Source organism: Rattus rattus, chromosome 9 (genome assembly GCF_011064425.1).
Source record: "Rattus rattus isolate New Zealand chromosome 9, Rrattus_CSIRO_v1, whole genome shotgun sequence".
Taxonomy (NCBI): domain Eukaryota; kingdom Metazoa; phylum Chordata; class Mammalia; order Rodentia; family Muridae; genus Rattus; species Rattus rattus.
Window position 1 is genome coordinate 61,255,021 of NC_046162.1, and position 21,875 is coordinate 61,276,895.

Below are 21,875 nucleotides of genomic sequence, written 5' to 3' on the forward strand. Positions count from 1 at the left end.
TTGAGACGAAGGAGTGGAGGAAGCCAGACATGCGGGGAGAGCAGACTGGGAATCAACAGCTTCTGTCTAGGTGGCTGCCCACCACAATCTCTCCTCCAACTCCCTCTCTTTCCTCCTCTCTCTCACCTGCCTTCAAGGGGGCACCCCAATCCTTGGAATCTCAGCAGAGTCCTGGAGAGTCTAAGCTCATCCCAGTTCCTATTTTACAAAGGAGACGGTACCAAAAGAGAATCACGTAGCCCAACCTCATACTCAGCGGCCAAGTCAGGGTCAGAAACCCTATCTAGTGCTGTGTTCTCGTTCTTGCCCGCGCAGGCTTTACATTGGTGTAGAGGAGTAGGTCGTACTGTACCTCCATAACCAGTCCCAGGTCTTCCGTCCCACACTCCCTTCTTCCCTTTACGGTGGAAACACTGCCTTGCCCTGAAGGGGTGCGACAAGGGTAGAATGACCTCCCCAGCCCCCACCCTGGGCTAGGCAGAATGGCTCAGTCTGGGACTCAAGCTCCCACTCCTGGCCTGCGGGAACTCCCCGCAGCGGGTAGGAGGGCGAGCGGTCTCTACGGGCTGGGGACTCCGCACGGTCTGGAAAGTTTGGCACCCCTGGCCTGGGCTGCAGGCTTTACACTGAAAACGAATCGGATCGCACGGGGACTGCGTAGGCGCGGGCGCGCTCTAGTAGGCGTTCTCCAGCTCCGCCTGGTTGGCTTTGGCTCCCCGGGCGCGGGGCCGCGGCTTGCGACCCTTCTGCGGCCGCGCGGTCTCAGGCCCGAAGTCCTTGAGCTCCGACTGGTTGTGGAAGCGGGTGAGGCGCTTGCACTTGCACGAGGCCACCAGACGCACCTTGCGCGAGCGCGGCGCCGCGCCGCCGGGGCACAGCAGCTGCACCCGCTGCGCGCGGTAGCGATCCGGGATGCAGCGGAAGTCGGGTCCGTTCGGGCGCCACCACTTCACGCGCCCGATGGCGTTGGGCAGCAGCCGCGCGGGGCCGCACTGGCCGGAGCACACCAACTCGGTGACCGGCTTGGCACTGCGGCACGGGCCGTCTGTCACGAAGCGGGTGTAGTGCAGCTCGCGGCAGCTGTACTCGGACACGTCTGCGGGGAGAGGGATACGTGAGGGGCTGCAGCCTAGGCCAGGCTGGACTGCTCTTTCCACCCCTCCCTCATTTTCCAAACCTGCCTTGCGCTTTCGAATCTGCGTGGATTATAGGAAGGAGACACCGGGTACTTTTGGAGCTTGCGGGAAGCACGGAGATTCCCGCCCTGGTCTACCCCCCCACCCCCACCCCGGGATGAAACACTGGCGCTCTATCATTCACTTCCTGTGTGATCTTTGGGCAGGGCACTTAAAGTTGCTCTTCCCCACCTCTGTAAAATAGGGTCGCCAGGATTCAACGACTTCATCCACCATTACACCGGGCAGTGTTGCTGAGGATGGTCTTGAGTTCATTTCTTTCGCCTATCTCCATCTCCCTGGTACTAGAGATCCCAAGGCTTCCTGCGCACTAACTAAGCACTTTCATCCCCAGCCCTGCCTGGTAGCCAGCCTCTAGCCACACCTGGCTTGCTCTGGTCCCCCCTACACTTTACCAGCTACTGGGGCAGGGGCGGGGTCCCAGGAGATGGGAAAGAAGTGGAGGTTAATTGAAGGTAATAAATCAGGACAGCTGCTGTGGAGGAGCGGGTAGAAGGGCAGGTGGTGGGGATAAGAATTCATTAGACTTGAAAGCGACCAAAGGCAGCGTGTCCAACCCCCTCATTATCACGGGTCCGGGCTGAGAAAAGAACTTGCCCCCAAGGCAGGACTGGGCTGCCAGCATTCTCTGGTTCCCTCAAGGGTGAAAGTGATTTGTTATAGGACCCCAGGTTGGGGATGGATGGGGGTGGGGCAGGATAGAGGGCCCTATTGCTTTTTCCTGGATACTTGCTTAGCATCAGGTCAGAGTTCTGACCCAAAACCTACGGCCTCTGCTACCCTAGGCATTCGTTGAGCACCGCTGTTATATACACCAGGCTCTCTCATTCTGTGTACCTTGAGCTGGTAACTCAAGGGTGATTGGATCTGACTTGGGGTCGTTCTCTGAGGAAGGAGATTGGGTTGGATGCCCGGTTATATCCTCTGGGCTGATGCCTGGCCTCATCTATACATGGCCAGGCTATATCTCCTACCGTGAGCTTAGATGAATGGGAGGTTGGTTTTTTTTTTTTTTTTTTTTTTTTTGGGGGGTTTTTTTTTTTCGGAGCTGGGGACTGAACCCAGGGCCTCTGCTTGCTAGGCAAACGCTCTACCACTGAGCTAAATCCCCAACCCTGAATGGGAGGTCTTAAATGAACGAATCCATTTGCCGGTCCTGTCCACCTCCAAAGATTTCATGGTGTCAGGACCAATATGACATAAAAGGATTAAAAAAAAAAGGGGGGATTTAGCTCAGTGGTAGGCGCTTACCTAGGAAGCGCAAGGGCCCTGGGTTCGGATTGGAAAAAAAAAAAAAAAAAAAAAAAAAAAAAGTCCCAGGACAGAGACCAGGGGCAGACCAGGATCCACCTTCGCCCCAGAGAGGAGGCACAGCAGGGGAGGTGTAGGCCTGCCACCCGCCTGTGGCTGGCTTAATTTACTCGCCCTTGCAGAGGTGGTATGCGGGGGCGGCCTGTTTGCCCAGGGAAGGACTCGTTTTGGGGCTTTCCAAGAATAGTGCCCTTAGGTCAAGCACTTCCTCTGCACAGCGTGACTGCATTGCATGTGCTCCTTTGGGGTGGCCCTTCCCCCCCCCAACTCCTTACTGGCTAGGAGACGGGAGGGACAGAGTGTGGTGGCAACCTGGAAAATGACCTTTCCTCCTACTCAAATGGTGACCAGCAAGGTCCCCGCTCTGGAGTGTCACTCTAGCTGCCACCCCACCCATTTCATTCCTGCCAGCTCTGTGCTTGATCCCCCAGGCATCTCTCTGTGCAGGCTACCACAGGCCCTGCTGTCCTCAGGAATGAGGCAAAACTGGGGTCAGGGCGTAAGCTCAGGGCAGATGGTGCCACCTGTGCCCATACAGGGGATGCTTCACTCAACTGCCCCTCAGGTCACATGCTAAAACCGTACCTACAAACCCGGTTGTTTCTTTAACGCTAGCCCACTGGGCCCATTGGGTAGATCATGGACAAGGGGGACTAAAGGGATTCTTCCTGGCTTCAGGTTCCCACCCAAACCCAATCTAGGGTTGCCTTGCATCTGGATCAAACCACTTCCAGTCTCAGCTCGTCTTACCCCCAGGTGACTTTAATCTCAGGAGACTCAGTTTCTTCACCTTCAAGCTAGGGCCTTCTTTACCTCATGGGGTGGTCATGTGGGATACAGTAATGGCCACGGCATCTGGCATCCAGCAGGTGCTATCAACCTCACCTTGTCACCTCCCCCCCCACTGGTCCTCACCTTCAGGAGAGTCTCTGAACCACCCTTCAAGCCCATTCATGTCAATGCCAGCTTTGGCTGACCTCACCCTCCACCTTGCCTTGGGTGCTCACCGCCAGCCCCCCAACCCTGTCCTCCAGATTCTAACACTGAGCTAGAATTTTTCCAGGCCAATCTGTCCCTTCCCTGGTGTGGCAGAGGCTTAACCACCCACACGAACCTCCAAAGAAGATTCTAAAAGCCACCCCAGTCACCGCCCAGGTCTCCCGTGCTAACTAACAACTGTCTTCTCCATCTCGTACCTTTGGTGTCATAAGGATGGTGGGGGGGTCTGCCTCCGTTCTCGGCCCGGTTCATGGTCTGGTTGTTCTCCAGTTCCTGAGGAGGCTCTGGGTACTCTCCCAGTCCGGGGATGATTTCTGTGGCATCATTCTTGAAGGCTTGCCACCCCTGGCTCTCCACAGCAACAAAGGCTGCATGTACAAGCAGGCAGGCAAGGCAAGGGGCTAGTGAGAGCTGCATGGTGCCAGAAGGAGGAGGGCACTCGGTAGCACAGGCTCCAGTCCCCAGCCCAGATACGGTCGCCTTTTAAAAGCCCCCTCTGCCTCATGCCAGCCAATAAGGACAGGCTGGAACAGAGCTGGTTCCATGTTTCCTCACCCTCCTCCCCATGGGGGTGGGGAGAAGGGGGTGTGCCCAGTGTCAGCCCTCCCCAAGACTTCTCAAGCTCAGCAAACTTCCAAATTGCTGCTGGCACTCCCAGGTGACCCGAGGAATGGGGTGGGGGTAGGGGGGTTGGTGAGGCAGGGACACAGCCAGCTCTCCCAGCACCTCCCACAGGCAGACGGCTGTGGTTTTCAGATATCAAAATGAGCTTGGCTTGTAATTGTCTGGCTCCCTGGGCCCCTCAGGCATTCTCAAAACAAACTGTGGGCTAGCTTAACAAAGGAAACAAGTGGGGCTTCTACAGAAGGCAGAATCCAGCTGACCAAATTCCTCTAGCCAAGTTCATTTGTTATCCCACCAGCTAATGGTCTCAATTAAAAGTGTTTGCTCCCCCCCCAACTCCCCACCCACAGGCAGAAGGATGCCTTTTTTGTTCTGTTTTTTTTGGGGGGTGGTGGTGTTCTGGGGAACTGAACCTAGGGTCTCATGCTTCCTGTGCAACCAACTCCATATTGCTCAGCACCAAGGATTCTGACCAAGGAAGCCTCTCTTGGGTTTCTCTTCAAAACCAGTGGGAGAGGTAGAGGGTCCACAGCCACCAGGCAAGAGGGACCTGGGATCTGTCACATGTGATTCTTAGCCAGGGAGCTCATGGTAGCTTATAGGCTGGTGTGTGTAAGGCAGCAGTTCCTTCCCTGGCCAGACCTACAGCCAACGCAGAATTTCATTTCTTAGCAAAGGTTGTTTCCTTCATCATTTCTCAGCACATCACACACACACACACACACACACACACACACACACACACACACACACACACCATGAGCGTGTTGTGAACATGTCTGTGTGGGTGCATGGGAGACCTGTGTCTTCCTCGGCCACTCTCCCAAGTTGTTTCCTGGGACAGGATCTCTGACTGAGACGTTTAGGTTAGCCTGGCTAGCTGGCCAGTGAGCTCCCAGGATCCATCTGCCTTTCCCCTCAACCCTGGGGTTATAAGGCTACTTTTCCACATGGGTGCTGGGGGATTCGAACTCAGGTCTTCATGCTTGTACTGTATGTACTCTGACCATGTCATCTCCCCAGCCTCTCATATTATCATAAACAGCTCTGGGTCCCAGATGAAAGATCCAAGGGACACTTACACATGCACACACACGCACACACACACACACACACACACACACACACACACACACACACACACACACACACACACACACGTGAGTTTCAGAAAGCCATCCAAGCACAGAGAGATCCAATGCTCAGCCCGCAGTAGCAACCATGCCACAGGGAGGAGGAGGGAGGGTTCACACCTGAGGTGCAAAAAAAGGAGGGGCTGGCTGGCGGAAGCTTCACTGAGACCGAGTGGTGGAGGACGCCCCAGCCCTGGAGGAAGGCTGGGAAGAAGGCTGTGGTCCACCTTGCCTTGGTATGCTAACTGGGCAATGAATCAGGGTCATCCACCTGCAGAGCTTCAACAAGGCTCCGCCACCTGCCTTGACTTGTAAGTGGCCTGTCCTCCTTTTCATCTTCTGTCACCCACACATCAGTGCAGCTGCTCTGACAGCTTTACAAGGCAGACCGAAGTCCCCTCAGGAAGGGGGCTCTGATACCTGCTTCCTAAGTCAGTTTCCTTCAGGGCAGACAAAAACAGCTGTGGCCATTGTTGGGGGTGATCTATCTCTCCTACCAGAGCTGTGGTGTTGTTAGAAGCTGGCCCTTTTGTCTGTGACCTCCAGTCTCCTTTCCCCCTGCTCTGGAATGTGGACTGTTAACCCTGTCTGGGCCAGAAAGCTGTCCTGTTGCTCCAGACTTGGGAAGAGGGCAGCTCCTGGATCCGGATTCTGTGAGCACGCAGAATGGTTCTCACAGCACCACCTGCTGATGGCAGTTGATGCTCGCCACCTAAATCGGAGATGCCGCCTGTCCTTGGAACACTTCTGCCACCTGCTGGACATGGAAGGGAAAAATCAAGAGGCCAGAGAGTGGCCAGGCTCCAGATTCTGTTTATTCGTTATTTTATCTGTAATTGAAGTAGTGTCAGCAGGAAAAAGAGTACACAGAGACACTGAGCTTAAGGGCCTGTCTCTCGGAATCCTTCTCTGCCAATGGGTAGCCCCACCCTTTCCCAGGATGGCTCTGAGAGCCTGCTGTGGCGCCTGCCTTCTGTTTCGGGATTTTGGCTGGTTGGTTTGGCCTTTGTTGCTGTTATTTTATTTTTTTTCACTTGAGGTTAAGTCAGTGATCGGTGCATTTACTCAACATAAAAACCTCAGAGGATTTCTGGCCTTCCTGCTGTCAGCAAGGTGGCTGCATCTCGTGTGATGTAACGGCTTTGTTGTTTGGTTCGGTTTGGGGATGGTCTTGCCGTACCACCCAGCTACCTTCAAGCTCACCATCCTCCTGCTTCAGCTTTCCAAGTGCCATAGTTACAGGTGCACACCACCACCCGTGGCTAGTTATTTTTAATTACTTTTTTTTATATTTTGAGATAATTGTAAGTTAACGAGTACTTAAAATAATTCAGAGGGATTTTTACGTACACCCACCTCCACCCATTTTCCCTCCACACTAACAGCTTACCAAAGGTTCCAGTACAGCTCCATAGCCAGGAGGACATTCAGTGCCCCAACAATCTCACATCCGCCCTTACTTACCTAGTGCTTGTTCGTGGTACCCGTGGCACATGCTCATGTATTTGCTTCTACACAATTTTGCCATGAGACTTGCCTATCCACCAACACAGTTAGATGAAGAACACCTCTCTGGCCCCAAGGATCTGCCCTGATGTCTTTTTCATTATTTATTAACATTTTGAAACAGGGTCTCATGCACCACAGGCTAACTGGGGCTAACCTTGACCTCCAGATCGCCTCCCAGGTGTGGAGATTAGAGGTACGTGGCACCACAACCCATTCCATCACTCTTTGATAGAGATGCCCACATACCTCCTTCACCCCTCTCAGCTCACAGCAGCCACTATCCAACCTCCATTAACATCATTTTTAAACTTAAAAAAGTTATGGGGTTGGGGATTTAGCTCAGTGGTAGAGCACTTGCCTAGCAAGCGCAAGGCTCTGGGTTCGGTCCCCAGCTCCGAAAAAAAGAAAAAAAAAAGTTATGCAGCCGAACTAATTGCAACCAATGCGTGGGGCTGTCTCTTTTCACTCAGCATAATTCCCAGGAGTTGTCTAGTACATGAGTACAATGACTAGTATGTATTCTTCATTAGTGTCCTGCAAAGAATTTTCACTGCCCAAGTTCCCCGTACTCCCCACTACTCATCCCTCTCCTCCCACCCCAACTCCCGGCACATGCTGAGTTCTTCTCTGTCTCTATCACTCTTACCTTAGCCAGAACATCTCAAGATGGATTTACAGTGTGATGGTTTGCATATGCTTGTCCCAGGGAGTGGCACTATTAGAAGGTGTGGCCTTGTTGGAGGAAGTGTGTCACTGTGGAGTGGGCTTGGAAATCTTTCTCCTAGCTGCCTGCGGATGCCCAGTCTGTTCCTGGCTTCCTTCAGGTGAAGACGTAGAACTCTCAGCTCCTCCTGCACCATACCTGCCTGGATGCTGTCCTGCTCCCACCTTGATGATAATGGACTGAACCTCTGAATGTGATAAGCCAGCCCCAGTTGAATGCTGTCATGCCTTGGTCATGGTGTCTGTTCACAGCAGTAAAACCCAAACTAAGACACACAGTATTCCAACCTTCCAGAGTGGTACCTCCAAGGGCTAGGTTTTAGTTTTTTTTTTTTTTTAAAGACTTCATTTTATTTTTAATTATGTGTGCATCTGTATGTGGATAAAAGTACAGATGTTCATGGATTCATGGAGGCCACAGGTGCCGGGTCCTCTGGAACTGAACAGGTTCTATACCAGAGCAGTATGCACTCTTACCTGGAGCCATCTCTCCAGCCTCTTAGGTGTTAGGGAAAGGCTGTACTGGTGTGGTGGCATATGCCTTTAGTCCTAGCTCTTGGAAGCAGAGACTGGCAATCAGAAGTTCAAGGCCAGCCTTGGCTACAGCTGGAGTTTGAGGCCAGCCTGGACTACTTGAGGTCCTCCCTCAAAACTAACAACAGCATCATCACAGCCGTTAGCAAGGGCACACATAAAAAGCCCAAACGCACAAAAGGAAACACAAAGTAGACGTCTTTGTAAGGTAAGACATTTATTTTGGTTACAGTTTGATAGTGCGCTAACACTGGCGGTGATGTAATAGACATTAAACTTTCCTCTTCCTCCCCAATGGCAGGAATTGAATTCAGGTCCTCCCATATTAGGCAGGTGACAATGCTCTGCCTCACTCCACCATCCCTTTCCCCTGAACTTTTTTTTTTTTTTTTTTTTTTTGAGCTGGGGACCTGAACCCAGGGCCTTGCGCTTCCTAGGCAAGCGCTCTACCACTGAGCTAAATCCCCAACCCTCCCCTGAACTTTTTCTGTCCACTAAATCGCATTTACAAGTCACCCTAACAGCTGGCAGAGGAAAGAGGAACACAAGTGAAATATCCAAGCATTCTTCTCTCTACTCTACGATCAGGATAAAGTCTGTTAAAAGAATTATGAAAGAGAAAATTTCCTGTGAGAAAAATCCCTTATCTTCATATTTAAGATCAGTGCTTATTTTGATTTAAACATTTAGCATTTTAAATACTGTGAGCAACTTGTGGCTGGAAGGCACCAACCTTCTCAACAGTGCCCCCTGCTGGCCGTGGCATCATCATTCACGCCCATTTCCCTGGGGGTGCTAAAGGCCAAGCCAGGATTCTTAAAACAACTTAAGAGTGCTGGAGCCCAGAAGAGCCTTAGGGTGGGCCAAAAGGACTCGCTCATTTGGTAAGTGTTAGTCTGTGCTCTCAAGATAATAGAACGGCAAGGAGACAGACCTACCCCCTGGAAAACGCAGACAGACTTTAAAATTGAGAAGAAAAACCATTTTTGCATTGTTAATTTTTACCTGGATTTTTATGAGTCACAGAAAGTGACTGGGTCTGAGGAAGGAGGAGGGACACCCTGAATTCCTATTCCATCTCTTTCCAGGGACAGAACACTATTCAGGATCCCCCACCACCATCCCCTACTCACGGGCAGGCATGCAGTTGGCTTTTCCACAACGTGAGCATTTGACCTGAAGACTTGTAGCTAATATTATAAACAAGAGGTAAAGCCAACCAAGAAATGCAGAACTTTCAGTGAATAGCCCCAAAGGAAAGCCAGGAACCTCCCAAAGGCCTTTTCCTTAATGTTCCCACAAAGAGGCCTCAGGGATATGTTGGTGACTGTCCTGTGGCTGTCCTATGGGGTGGTTACTCAGATGAGGCAGGGGGAGGGGAGCCCAGCCTCAGAGTGGAGAGTTCAAGGCCACGTGTCGCCATGTGATGCCTGGATAAATCGAGGCTGTGTCCTAACCAACTGGGAAGCTGCAATTTTCACTTCCTTCTCTGGAGATGGCTCAAAGTCACGTGCAGGGCACTTGGACATTGTTGGGGGCTGATTTCGGGGCCAAGTCAAGAACACCCCAGCTTCCTCAAGCAGCAGGTCTGAAACAACTACCACTTAGCTTTAAAGAGCTGGCAACTCTTAATTACCTTGAATTTTTTGTTTTTTAGAAGACAGGAACTTAGTTGGGCAGTGGTAGCGTAAGTCTTTAGTCCCAGCCCCTCAGACACAGAGGCAGGCAGATCTCTAAGTTTGAGGTCAGCCTGGTCTACAGAGTGAGTTCCAGGACATCCAGGGCTACACAGAGAGACCCTGTCTCGAAAACCAAAAACCAAAAACCAAAACTCAGGATCTCGGGATTGTAGCCCTGGCTGGAGTCTCGGGATGCAGACCATGCTATCCTTGATCCTCCAGTGATCTTCCTGTCTCTGCCTCCTGTGAACTAGGCCTGCAGACGTGCAACCACACCGGGCTAGCCCAGACGTTTTTGCTTTGTGGGTTTTTGGGTTTTTTTTCCCCTCTCATAACACACGAATTGGTTCTGTCAACTTTACAGGGTTATTTTAAGATGCAAGTTGTGTCTTAAGCAAGAAAGTTACTTGAACACTACAGACTGAGGCTACAGCCATTCCATTCTGGGGGGAAAAAAAGATGACCAGCCCCATGTGTCCAAGCCTGCTGCGGTCACACAGAATAGGGGACAATGACCATCCAGGCTGCACAGCTCTGCTCCTGCTGGGATCGGAGGTCTTCACCCTGGGAGTGACACCCTAAGACAGGTCTGCTTCTCTTGGCTCTTGCCAGATGTCCCCTCAGCAGCTGTGAGAAAGGCACACTCCTTATCCTAACCATTAACACTGCCGAGTCCTACACTTAAAGCTGAGTTTGAAACATTCAACGAAAATCCCTGATATTTCTTTCCCTCCAAGGAAGATTTCTCTGCAAACTCCTGTCAGACACCTTACAGGCAGGCAACCAGGATGCTGGGATCCGTGTGTCCCACAACGACAACTCTCTATACACGGGGTCCTCAAACAGCTCCGGATAGCATAAGACAGGCTTTTATGAGGCGCTTATGTGCCAGGTGCTGGGGTGGTGGCTGACTGCCACCTCTCTGCTCTGCGTGACCCTGGGGACATACGAATAACGAGAACATGAAGTCCCAAGAAGATTGTGTTCAATCTCTGGTGAATGTGCACACACACGAGGTCCAGCGTGTTTCAAAACCGTCCTTAGAAAGTTCTTTAAAAGGCAGTTCTTTCTTCGCTCTCTCTCTCTCTCTGTCTCTCTCCAATAAAAGAGGGATTCATTTCGGTGATGCCTTCAAGTCTCATTTCTGTCCAGCGAGTCAGTTCCAGGGATCCTGCACAGACACCGTGGAACCATCAGAGCCACCCCGTAAATGGACAGGGTGAATACAGGGGCCTTTCGTGTTCCTTCTGTCCCCAAGGCGACAGGCACCCCCTCAACATATGCACCCGTGCACACACCCACAAACACGAGCTGGAATTGGCCAACTTCCTCCTAACTATTCTTAGAATAGCAACCAGGATGGCGAGCCCTTGGCATGATGACTTGAGCTCAGCAAGACTATGGTTCAGGATAAAACCCTTGCAATTCTCCAAACAGAAGGGTTTTTGTTCATTTGTTTTCTTTGCTTGTTTTTCATAGGCTGGACCTCACACCCTGTATTCTAAAAGAGAGAAAACCCTGCCCAAGGAGAGCCATCCACAGGGAAGGCTCTGAAGCAGCAGATACAGAGCGAAAGCTCTCCATCGAGGCACACTTTAAACATCCCAAAGAATCAAGAGAGCCCTCTGAGAAAAACAGCTTTGCTCACCCACAGGCCCCTACGTAGTGTCTTTAAGTCTAAGGAAATAAAATGCAAAAGCCTTTTTCTTCTTTTTTGGAAATCCAGTCACTAATCTACCTCCACTCTGCTTCAGAACTTATGCCGTGCGTCTGTCTAAGCAGGGTGTGTCGGGCTGTGAGGACCAGCGATGGACGTGGGGAGATCAGGGCCCGTGTTTGCATAGTTCCTTTGGTCCACGGTTCTGGACCGCTCAGGAAGAACCCAGGTTGGGGAGGGGGTCATGAAGAGTGCCCGTGTCTCAGGTCTTGCACCCTCATAGGCCTCCTGCCCTGGGTCACTGAGATGCATCCATGCCACAGGTTTCCTCCCTGAGCCCCACCTCAGGGAGACATAAATTACAGGAAAGGGCAGCCAAGGAGCAAAATGGCTTCCCCAGCAAGCTTCTTCATGTGCTCCCTAAGGGTGGAGTGGCCCCGGGACCACAGTGGGACAGACATGGGCGAGTGCCTGGTGGTGCAGGGAACAGGGTACACTGTGTTTCCTAAGTAGGGCAGCCAGGGCCCTTCCAGTCAGACCTCTGCAAAAGAGGCTATGGGCAACCTAGAGTTTCACCTTGCCCTCCTCGGCTAATCTGTCATTGAGCTGGCAGAGTTGGGCCAGGAAACCATCGTTGGGGCCGATCTCACGATTCTGCCTCACGGTACTCAGAGCAGACCTGACATCCATCTTCTGCCGCAACATGAGGTAGGCGATGACTAGCGTTGGAGAGCGGCTGTAGCCCTCACGGCAATGGACAAGCACCCGGCCTGCAAGAAATGGGAGACGTGGTAACTGTGGAAGCCCAACCTCACTGTAACAGTCAAACCCTTGCAAACCACAAGCATTTCCCCAATTCGCCCACCCAGAATGACCGAACTGTCACCAGGGGAAGGCAGGGTGGGAGGAGGTCCTCCACCATGGAAAACGGGCAACATCTACTCAGGTTGAACACGTACTGTCCAGCAATGGCACGCCAACCCCCCCACCTTCACTGAGAGACATGGACCTCAATGCTCTTAAGCAGCGCTGTTCACAGGTGGAAATTCCCAAGACTATCGACAGTAAAGTGGGAAGACAATAGCCTTTTTTAAAAAAGAATTGCTGATCTAGGTAGAGCCAATGAGAAGGCTCAGTGGGTAGAGGAGCCAATGTCAAGCTGATGAACTGAACGCCAACCCCGAATCTACATGGTACAGAGAACTTTCTGTAAGTTGCTCTCTGGCAAGTGGAAACAGCTCGGTTGGGAGAGCATTAGATTGAAGTTGTTCTTTAGCTTACACGCTTACATACACACACACACACACACACACACACACACACACACACACACACACACGTATCCACAGATGCTCTCTCGTAGCTCCCCAAATTTCCCTCCCTGGTATCTCTCCTCTCCCCTCTCCCTGCATTCCACGTTGCCCTCAGCCTACAGCACGTCCTTCCTGCCCAACTTCCTGCAGACCATGAGCTGTTCCCACTGCCACACTCACAGCTTCTGTTTGTCTGTTTCACTGTTCTGTTTGCAGCACCAGTGAAATGGAAACTCAGAATTCCTCAAGGGCAAGGAAAGCAATGATGGGAAGAAAGGGAAGGGAGAAAGAAAGGAAAGAAGGGAAGGGAGAGGCCAAAGGTCGCTGTCAGGAAAATCTCACCACACTGCAGGGAGCGGCCCCACCCTCACCCCCACCCCATCCCTGCAGAGGCAAAAGCCCAGCTTCTCTCTTCATCCACCTGCTCCCCACACAGAATGCTTAACTCACATGTTTGCCATCTCTTGTTTGCCCTTCTCCATGCTCTCCTACAAACGGAGCTGGTCCTCCACCCATGCCGCTAGCTGCCACTCCACACTCCACCCGGCAACTGGAAAAATCTTTCTGGAACCCCGCTCTGACCTGTTATCATTCGCACAGTGGAGTCTAGTCTCTGAAGTGTGGCTTACAAGGCCTAATGCCCACGCCTCTCTCCTCAGCCTGGGCTACACAGTGAAATTCCAAGATTGCCACAGATACATAGCGAGAGTCTGTCTCAAAAACAAAACAAAGCAGAGACAGAAACAAAGTCCGAGGCTCGTGCCAGGCACACAAGAGCACTCAGTAAACATCACTCGGTACTGGGAGTCCCCCAGGGGCCCCAAGCACCTGTGACCCTGCTGGCTGCATGCAGATCCACCCTCCTTCTATAGAACAGAGTCCTTCCAGAGCCAGGATTGATGCTCTGCCATTTCCAGCATCCACTGGGTGTCATCCCTCTGCTGAGGGAGCGAGCGAATGGCCACCACCTCACCTCCTCAGAGGCATTATTTAGAAAGAGACCGCTGACCCAGAATTAACAGCATCTCTGCACCTCTATTTCCCCAGATCCTCCTACGTCAGGAGAGGGGAGTCCCCCCACTTTCCTACCTTTCTCTCTCTGGCTGAAGTCCTCAGTGGGGACTTTTCCTGGTCCCACTATCCAGTGGGACCCTCTGCAGGGCAGCCACCCTCCTGCTTCCCACTGGGAGCATGCTCAGTTACAACCAGGGCACAGAGCCTACCATGCTCCAGGCCCAGCCCACACAATGCTGCCTTTATACACCCTCCTAAGATCCTCTCAGAAACACATGACGGCCCCCTCTTATACGCAAAGCCAGGCTCTTTCCCCACTCCCTGGCACACATGCCTATGTGTGTGTGCATGTGTGTGCGTGTGCATGTGTGTGCTCATTCACACTTTCCTGTGAGCTCTAATATGCACTCTCTCTCTTTCAAATTATGTGATAAGCCTGAGTGTACATGCCTGTTCACGAGTGCATATGTGTGCTCAAGTGCACTGTGTGTGTGTGTGTGTGTGTGTGTGTGTGTGTGTGCATTCGGAGGTCCAACATTGACATGTATTGTCTTTTTCAATGTTTCATTCTCTCTCTTATATGTTAAGGCAGGATCACTCACAGGACCCAGAGCTCAGTGTTGTGCTATTCCGGTTAGCCAGCTCGCTCTGATGATCCTGTCTCTGCCTCCCAAGTGCTGGGATTACAGGCAGGCCACTCTACCCACCCAGATTTTGAGAATATTCTAGAGGTCCAAACTCTGGTATTCATAGTTAGTCACCGAGCACTTTGGCTGCTAAACTACCTTCCCAACCCCCAACCTCTGGCTTTCTTAGTAACAGATTCTTGCCCCCTAGAGTCCGGCAAGTGGATGGAGGCCAGAGTCCATTCTATCTTGGCAGTGTACCCGCAAGGCACCGGAGCTCTGGGATGCATCAGGCTTACTCAGGATCACCTGCAGGGAACACTGTATTCTACACCAGGTGCTGGGGAGAAAGGGGACACTGTGCCTAGTGGTAAGATAGAGGTAGGGTTTGCCAAAGGCTGGGGGAAACTAGCAGGGAACATTCCAGACCAAAGATCCAGTCTCCCTACATACAAGTCAGCATACATTCCCTGCAGTCTAGAAAGGGAAAGGAAGGCAAAGGGCCAGGGCTTCCTGAATGGGGCTGGCCAACCACTGCCATGTGAGAAGGGCAAAGTCTCACTCCCATAACTAGCAGGGCCGTGTTCTCCATCTATCCAGAGCGAGAAGTGCAGAACGGCTGGAGGGGAAGGACTCAGGTTGGGTGTGACAGGGATCAAGAGGGGCCCTAAGGCCCTGGTCTTAAAGTGTGCAGTTTTCCCAATCCGTTACAGAATGTACAGCTTTGGCAAAATTCATCCTCAGGATGCTGAGATGGCCGCTCTTCCAGCTCCTACGTCCTAAAGCTGGCTGAGGCTGGCTGAGGCTGGCTGAGGCTGGCTGAAGCTGGCTGAAGCTAGAAGCTGTTTCCAAAGTGTTGCTTCCCAAACGGCTTCAGGAGGTAGGAGGCTGGAACAGCGGCCATTTCAGCATCCTGAGGACGCAGCCTGCCAAAGCTGTTCATTCTGTAGCATACGAATCTCACAGACAACGTTTTTGTACTTTTAAGACATTCGTATGGATTGTGCAAGGTGCGCACATCAGTTAAGGATGAATTTTGTTCCTTCTCTGAGCAGGTGAAAGGCAACAGTCTTTTTATACGTTAATATGATCAATAACCAATCGTAATAAATCCTCACTCATGCCACAGGGAGGAGAGCACAAAGAATCTTAAGGATTCCATAACCAACAAGGTTTGTTGTCTAAACTGAACTGGAGTTTGGGCTGGAGACATTTCTATGTTGAAACCAGTTATTGGGCTGTTCCATGGCTCAGAGGCAGAGGGATCAGATTTAAGAGCCGCAGGGAGGAAACCATCCAGGTGGAAAGGGAAGTGGCCCTATGGGGAGGGGGGGCTGCCCAGAAGCTAACAGGGCAGCAAAGATAAAATATAAATTTAGAAGGTGTTAAGCCAGGAACACCTGAGGGAAATGTGTGCTAAGCACGGGGAGGTTCAGAAGTGCCAGACATCATTGAGTTAGTCAAGGCATATCAAAGTTAGCTGTGTGTGTGTGTGTGTGTGTGTGTGTGTGTTTGCGCGCGCTTGCACGTGCGTCCCCTTCATTCATGAATCCAGAGAGCTCTTGTGGGGGGTGCAGCAGCATGCGCAACCTGCCAAGAGCCAAAGCGGTTTAACAAATTCACCGTTACACCAGTCAATAGAACTTCTCTAAGTCCAGTGGGAAGGGAATTCTCTTTGGGAATCGCCTGGATGGGGAAGCTGCCGTGTACCCAGGAAGCCTCTATGGAGCACAAATAAAGCCAACCACATCTGCAGTGGGCCATCTCTCCCCCACACAGGGAGGAAGAGTCCAGAGAACCCGTCTCCTCTGCTGACATCTGCCCTCATCCTTCTGTCTGTCCTGCCTGACCAGCACCCAGCTTCCCTTCAGCCTTACCTTCTATCTGCAGCTGCAGGGAGTGAGCAGCAGGAAGATTTAACCCAGGACCTCTAGGCTGCTCATTCCCCTGGCGAGGTGGCCACTCATGACAGCCTAGCCAATAAAAGGCTAGGGAAGCCTGCTGGGGGAATTCTGGGGAATAGCTCATTTGCTTGGAAAGGCTGAGGATGTGGCAGAGTCTCTATGCTATTCAGGCCTAGGTACTGATGATCAGATCCTCAGCACTCACACAAAAGCCTGACACAGCAGCATGCACCTGCAGTCCCAGGGCTAGGGAGGTACAGAAAAGTGGATCTGTGGAGCTCATGGACCAGCAGCCTAGATAAACCAATGAACTCCAGGACCAGGGAGAGCCTCTGCCTCAAAATATAAGGTGGGGAGGGGAGCTGTTGAAGACGGCGGTAAGCATAAACCTATAGCTTCCACATGCAAACATGTGCATGTGCACACACATACATACAAACACACACATACATGCACATGTATGCACACACATGCACATGTATACACACACATGCACATGTATACACACACATGCACATGTATGCACACACATGCACATGTATGCGCACACATGAATACATAAACGGGCACACTAAATTAAAGGGAAAGAAGCATAGCTACTGTACTCTGTATGTCCAAAATATTATCATTGTCTCTGGCATAGACTCCATGCAATGGTCTCCATAGGTTCCTATGTAGGACACTTAGTCCCTAGTTGGTGGCATATTTTGGAATGTTTCTGGAACCCTTCTCAAGTAGTGGCTCTGGAGGAAGCAGGTCCCAGAGGGCTTAGCTCCCACGGGTGCTGGGATGTATTTCCTTACCATTTTTATGGGCCAGGGCCTGGTCAATGAAGTCTGCGGCCCTTTCAAAGTAAGCACTGAGGTTGAACTCCTGCGTGTCATTGGCCTTGATGCCCATGTAGGTGATGCCCGTATCCTTGTAGAAGCTAGCACTGGTGTTGACATGCATGAAGGACCTGCCCTCGGCGGCATTCAGGACGTGGGTGATGCCCAATTTCTGCAGCTGGGTGATGTCCTGAGCCACAGACCTGGAAGGGAGGCAGTGGCAGAAAATGAAAAGGTAGCCCCGGAAGGAGGAAGAGGAGGGAGATCTGATCCTCTTGGCAAAGCAAGGAGCTTGTACCTGCTGTCCCCTGTGGCTCTTCCTGCCTCATTTCATAACCTCTCCCCTCACCCCAGCCGTATACAGTTACCGGCAGTTTCCCCAAATAGACCTATGGTCCTACGCCCATGCTGTTCCCTCTGCTTCCCTTCCCCATCTTCTGTGTAGGCATTCGCCTCTCATCTTGCAGAGTCCTCTGCGGGATTTCCCCAGCTCCTGACAGTGTGTCTGTTGCCATTATAGTTCCTATGCTGTGAGGGCAGTATAGACAAGCTATAGAGAGTCAGTCCTTAGCACGCACCTGGAATCCTAGCACTCAGGAGGCCAAGGGAAAGGATGTGAGTTTGAGGCTAGCCGGAGTTTCCCCAGTAAGACCCAGATTCAAACAAACAAAAAAAAGAAAGAAAAAGAAGAGAAAGAAGAGAGAAGAAAGAAAGAAAGAAAGAAAGAAAGAAAGAAAGAAAGAAAGAAAGAAAAGAAAGACACAGACCCTAGAGTCGGAATGTCTGGGTCTGAATCCAGCCCTACCATCGACCATGCAGGCAACCTTAGTCAAGCCACTTAAAACTTCCTGGGCCTCAGTTTTTCCTCTCTGTAAAATGCGGATAGCAGTGCCAACGGCTTGCTGGGGGGTCCTGAGTGTTGAAGGGGGCTGTTCTGTTGGCAGAGCCTGATACTTTGGTGTTTATATCCCAAGGCTTCAGTCTGTGAGTTCTTTGAGCGCTCTGTCCCCTCAGTACCTGCTACAGTGCCCGTCACGGGGTAGGTACTGAATAAATGTTCTGTGAATGAGTGAAGAATGGAACTGTCACATGTCAGGCTCCCTGAAGGACCAATCCTGCCCCACTCTGTTGGGCTACAGTTCTGAGGCTCTCTGCAATGTCTTAGCACTCAAGTAGCCCCCCCCCCCAAATGATGGGAGTTGGAAGGTCCTTTGCCTGAGTGGTCAAAGAGGCCCTTTGCTTCCCCTTCACAGCATCCAAATTTAAACTGCAGTTTGTACTTGACAAAGCAGTGTCTCCTGCATGGGCCTGTCTACCTGACATGGCAGCCCCCAAGAGAGGATAGAACTGTCCCCAGTGAACAGAGCTTAAATTCTGCAGGACAGGAAAGGCAGAGGGATGGGGGGGTGTGCGTGTGCTCACGTGGGCCGCTAAGCCAGAGCTAAGAGGAAAGTGTAGTCCAGACTCAGACTCAGCCCTGCTCTGCCTCTCACGCCCCGAGATTGGAAAATGCAGCTCACACAGACTCCCTCACTGGCCTGAGAGGATGTGCCCGGCAGCCCTTCTGACCACGAGTTTCAGGTGGGTAAGGAAGCACAATTCTTGGCCTTAGGTATGAAGTTGCTCCTCCCAGTTGAGCACCCCCCACATCAAGGTCAGATTTGCACAGAGGACAAAGGGTGTGTTCTCCTCGGCAGGCATCATTCCTGACAGTATTCCTGAGGAAGCCACTACAGACAAACCCAATAACCTGTCCCTCAGCAAGCAGGCTCCCGAGACTGCCAAGCCCCCTGGCTTCCTGGGTAGTTGGGGTAGGGAGGACTGGGCCAGGTTCCTTAGGACTATGCAGTGACCGAGCTGGAGGCTGACCCCGTGAGTCTGTTTATCCGCTTGCTCAGGAGCAAGAATGCACAGCCAGGTTGACAGAATGCTGAATAGTGTGCCCCTATATCCCAGTTTTCTAACACTAATCCAGCAGTCAGCAAACGCACCATCATCACCACCACCATTCCAAAGAGTGGACACCATATGGTGTTTGACACATAGTAGGTGCTTCATATAAAGATGAGCAACGCAGTGCACGCAACCTGTCCCCAAGTGTCTGCAACCGGTCCCACCCCCACCCCCCTCCCCGCAGGTTAAGCAGCAGGTCCTAGGTGCACGACAGGGAACACACATGAAAGGCATTGAAAGATCCTTACAACCCCTCAACCACCCCGGGGCCATCGCTTCCTAGTTCACAAAAACAGCTTAGGACTTTGATAAAAGGGGCCTTCGCGCTCATGAAAACCCACTGTGGATCTTCCTGCAGTGTGGGTCATGCCAACTTTTCTCTCGGTGTTAATGCTGGTTCTCTCCTACCGCTGAGAAATTCTTATTAATAGCATGACTAAAGTTTTTTTTATTTATAAAAATATAAGAGATCAGTTATATACACATTTCCTAGTGGTGCGATTAGGAGGGATTTTTCAGATGCCTCAGGTCTTCATCATTTTTGATTTGTCCCATCTGAGTCAAACCCTATCTGGAGAAGCCAGGAGAGCCTTGGTTCAGCTACTTCCTCTTCTAGCGTATTTTAGGGTATTTGGATTTCCTGACACGGACAGGAAAAGCTCCACACCCGGATTGTAACGTCATCCCGTTGCCATGGCAACGAAGGCAGACATTCCAGGGTGACCTCACTGCAGAACTAGGCAGCTGTCACGTGACCCGCGGCCAAGCGACAGCCCTGCCACCTGTTAAGAGAACGTGGTAGCCTTGACCCCGCCCAAGCCCAAGCCAGAGTTGGTAGTGGCGGAGGTCAGGGCCGGGCACTTTGGGGGGGGGGGTGAGGGGCGTCTCAGGGCATGCGGAGTCCAGCTCCTCCGCTTCAGACGCGGAGAGTGGGTGTCTACTCCAGGCTGGTCCCCGGCACCCGCTCTTGACTGAGGTCAGCGACCGCACCCAGGGCCCACACCCGCCCCCCACATGAACCCCTACTCCAGCCCCGAGTAGGCGGGGCGCCCGGGGAGCGGCTGCCGAGTTGCCCCTCCCGGAGACTCACGCGTTGCCCACGTAGACCCTCGGGATGACCTCGTTGCAGGGCTGGCTCGGGAGGCTATAGCAGCCGCTGCCGTCCGAGAGCAGGTCGTTGAGATCTTGCACCGAGAGCTCAAAAGAGCCGGACATGGCGGCGGCGGGGCCCTGCATGCCGGGGCAGGAGCGAGCGAGGGGGAGAAGCCGGGTCAGCGGGGCGGGGCTGCCCAACCGGGAACCGCCCCGTCCCGCCCCGGAGGCGGGCCCACTGGGTGAGGGAAGCTGGCGGCGCGCTACGCAGCTCAGAGGACACACGCGACCGGCCCACGCGCCACAGGACCCCGGGGCGGGTCCCTGGCCGAGATGTCGTCACTCCTGTGTCACCCGTACTGGAACGCCGTACCAATGCGGGACGCCTAGGTACACCTGGCGTCTCTCTTTCAGGATAATGGGTACCCCTGGTGTTTGCCGTGAACCCTTCTCGCTGCACGCCAGCAGCGTGGGCATCCACTCCCTCACCCCAAACACACATGTCAGAGCACATGTCCCAGCCCACGCCTGATGAACAAACAACTTGCCCACCCCAGGACATGGATCACAAGGTCACAGGAAAGAGCCCTACTCTGGAACACTTCTTTCATGTTTGGTGTGAATCAGCATTGAACTTTTTGAAAGTGAAGGTATGGGTCCCCAGGTTTGGCCTCTGACCCCTAGTGGATTACTTAATCTTAGCCTGTTTGCTAGCGACTAAAAGGGAGGAAAGGGTTATACGTCACGATAGCCGTTTGAGTAGCTATACTTTTGGAGATCCGAAAGTGTTTTACAAATCTGTAGCTTTTGAGTGTAAACACAATGTAAGTGGAGAATTCTCACACCTAACCTGTGACGGGTCACAGTCAAAACACAGGTGCACCAAAAATTACCGTACAAAATACAAAACTAAATTCAGGATACGTTTATATGTGAAGCGTTAATGGATTTAGACTTGGATCCATTCCCAAAATATCTGACTCTATGCATTAAACATTAGAAAATCCCAAACACTTCTGTCCCAAGCATTGCAGTAAAGAATATGCAACATCTAATTCTTAAGAATCGCTGGAAAGGTTCCAGAAGCATTCAAGGGGCTGGGGACATTCCTGGGCTGGTAAGGTACCTAGCATGCACAAAAGCCTTAGTTCAGTTCCGAGCGCGGAATGAACAGGCCTAGCGGTACCAGAAGCACTTAGTGGCGACTGTGTCGAACACTCACTGGGCCTGCGTCCTTGGCTGTGGGCTCCGGGCTAGTGTGGAGGTAAATCCTTCCTGGAGCAGCTGCTATCCCACTGTGAGCCACATGGTGTCAGTACTGATCCTCTCCCGAGTTTCCACTGAGTGCAGTGTCCACTGTATCTCACTTCACTTAAAGCCTCTCTCCACTGGCCAGGGAAAATGGCCCGGTCCCTAACTCCAAAGGGACAAATACAGTCTCCAAAGAGCAGGACTCCACATTCTGTCTCCTATTAAGATTTGTTTTCTTTGTGCATTTGTTTTATTTCATACTTTCTTTTTTTTGAGGGCGGGTCTCTCTCATGGACCCCAGTCTGGCTTTGAATGTTCTCTATAACCAAGGATAACTTGGAACTCCATCCTCCTGCTTCTGTTTCCCAAGTGCTGGTATTGCGAGCGTGTGGCGTCTCTCTGGGTTACAGTAACTCAGCTTTCGAGTCTCCGCTCTTCAGGGAAACCTTACAGGGAACTGTGACTTTCTTAGCTCCTAGCTCAAAGGGCAGAATGAGGGCTGGATTTCCTCCCTTCTTGTGCCTCTGCCT

General features: G+C 52.0%; 2 protein-coding genes across 2 annotated transcripts; both read right to left on the minus strand.

Moving 5' to 3' along the window:
- Positions 1-227: 227 nt before the first annotated feature.
- Sost (sclerostin) lies at positions 228-4,158 on the minus strand. The gene is made up of 2 exons (XM_032914271.1): positions 3,704-4,158; positions 228-1,096 (listed from the first exon to the last, which is right to left on the minus strand). The coding sequence occupies exons 1-2, from the start codon at positions 3,921-3,923 to the stop codon at positions 675-677; spliced, it is 642 nt and encodes a 213-aa protein (XP_032770162.1). The 5' UTR covers positions 3,924-4,158; the 3' UTR covers positions 228-674.
- A 4,349-nt stretch (positions 4,159-8,507) lies between these two features.
- On the minus strand, positions 8,508-20,288 carry Dusp3 (dual specificity phosphatase 3). The gene is made up of 4 exons (XM_032912580.1): positions 20,093-20,288; positions 17,026-17,252; positions 11,942-12,135; positions 8,508-10,879 (listed from the first exon to the last, which is right to left on the minus strand). The coding sequence occupies exons 1-4, from the start codon at positions 20,236-20,238 to the stop codon at positions 10,865-10,867; spliced, it is 582 nt and encodes a 193-aa protein (XP_032768471.1). The 5' UTR covers positions 20,239-20,288; the 3' UTR covers positions 8,508-10,864.
- Positions 20,289-21,875: the final 1,587 nt, after the last annotated feature.

What these genes read in the sequence shown, in the direction of transcription:
- Dusp3 (XM_032912580.1), bottom strand. Translation starts at nt 20,238, where the DNA reads ATGCAGGGCCCCGCCGCCGCCATGTCCGGCTCTTTTGAGCTCTCGGTG. An exon ending in AGGGTCTACGTGGGCAACGC is followed by an intron (nt 17,253 to 20,092) that starts GTGAGTCTCCGG and finishes CCTCCCTTCCAG; the next exon opens with GTCTGTGGCTCAGGACATCA. An exon ending in GGCCCTGGCCCATAAAAATG is followed by an intron (nt 12,136 to 17,025) that starts GTAAGGAAATAC and finishes CATTTCTTGCAG; the next exon opens with GCCGGGTGCTTGTCCATTGC.
- Sost (XM_032914271.1), bottom strand. Translation starts at nt 3,923, where the DNA reads ATGCAGCTCTCACTAGCCCCTTGCCTTGCCTGCCTGCTTGTACATGCA. An exon ending in CCATCCTTATGACACCAAAG is followed by an intron (nt 1,097 to 3,703) that starts GTACGAGATGGA and finishes CTCTCCCCGCAG; the next exon opens with ACGTGTCCGAGTACAGCTGC.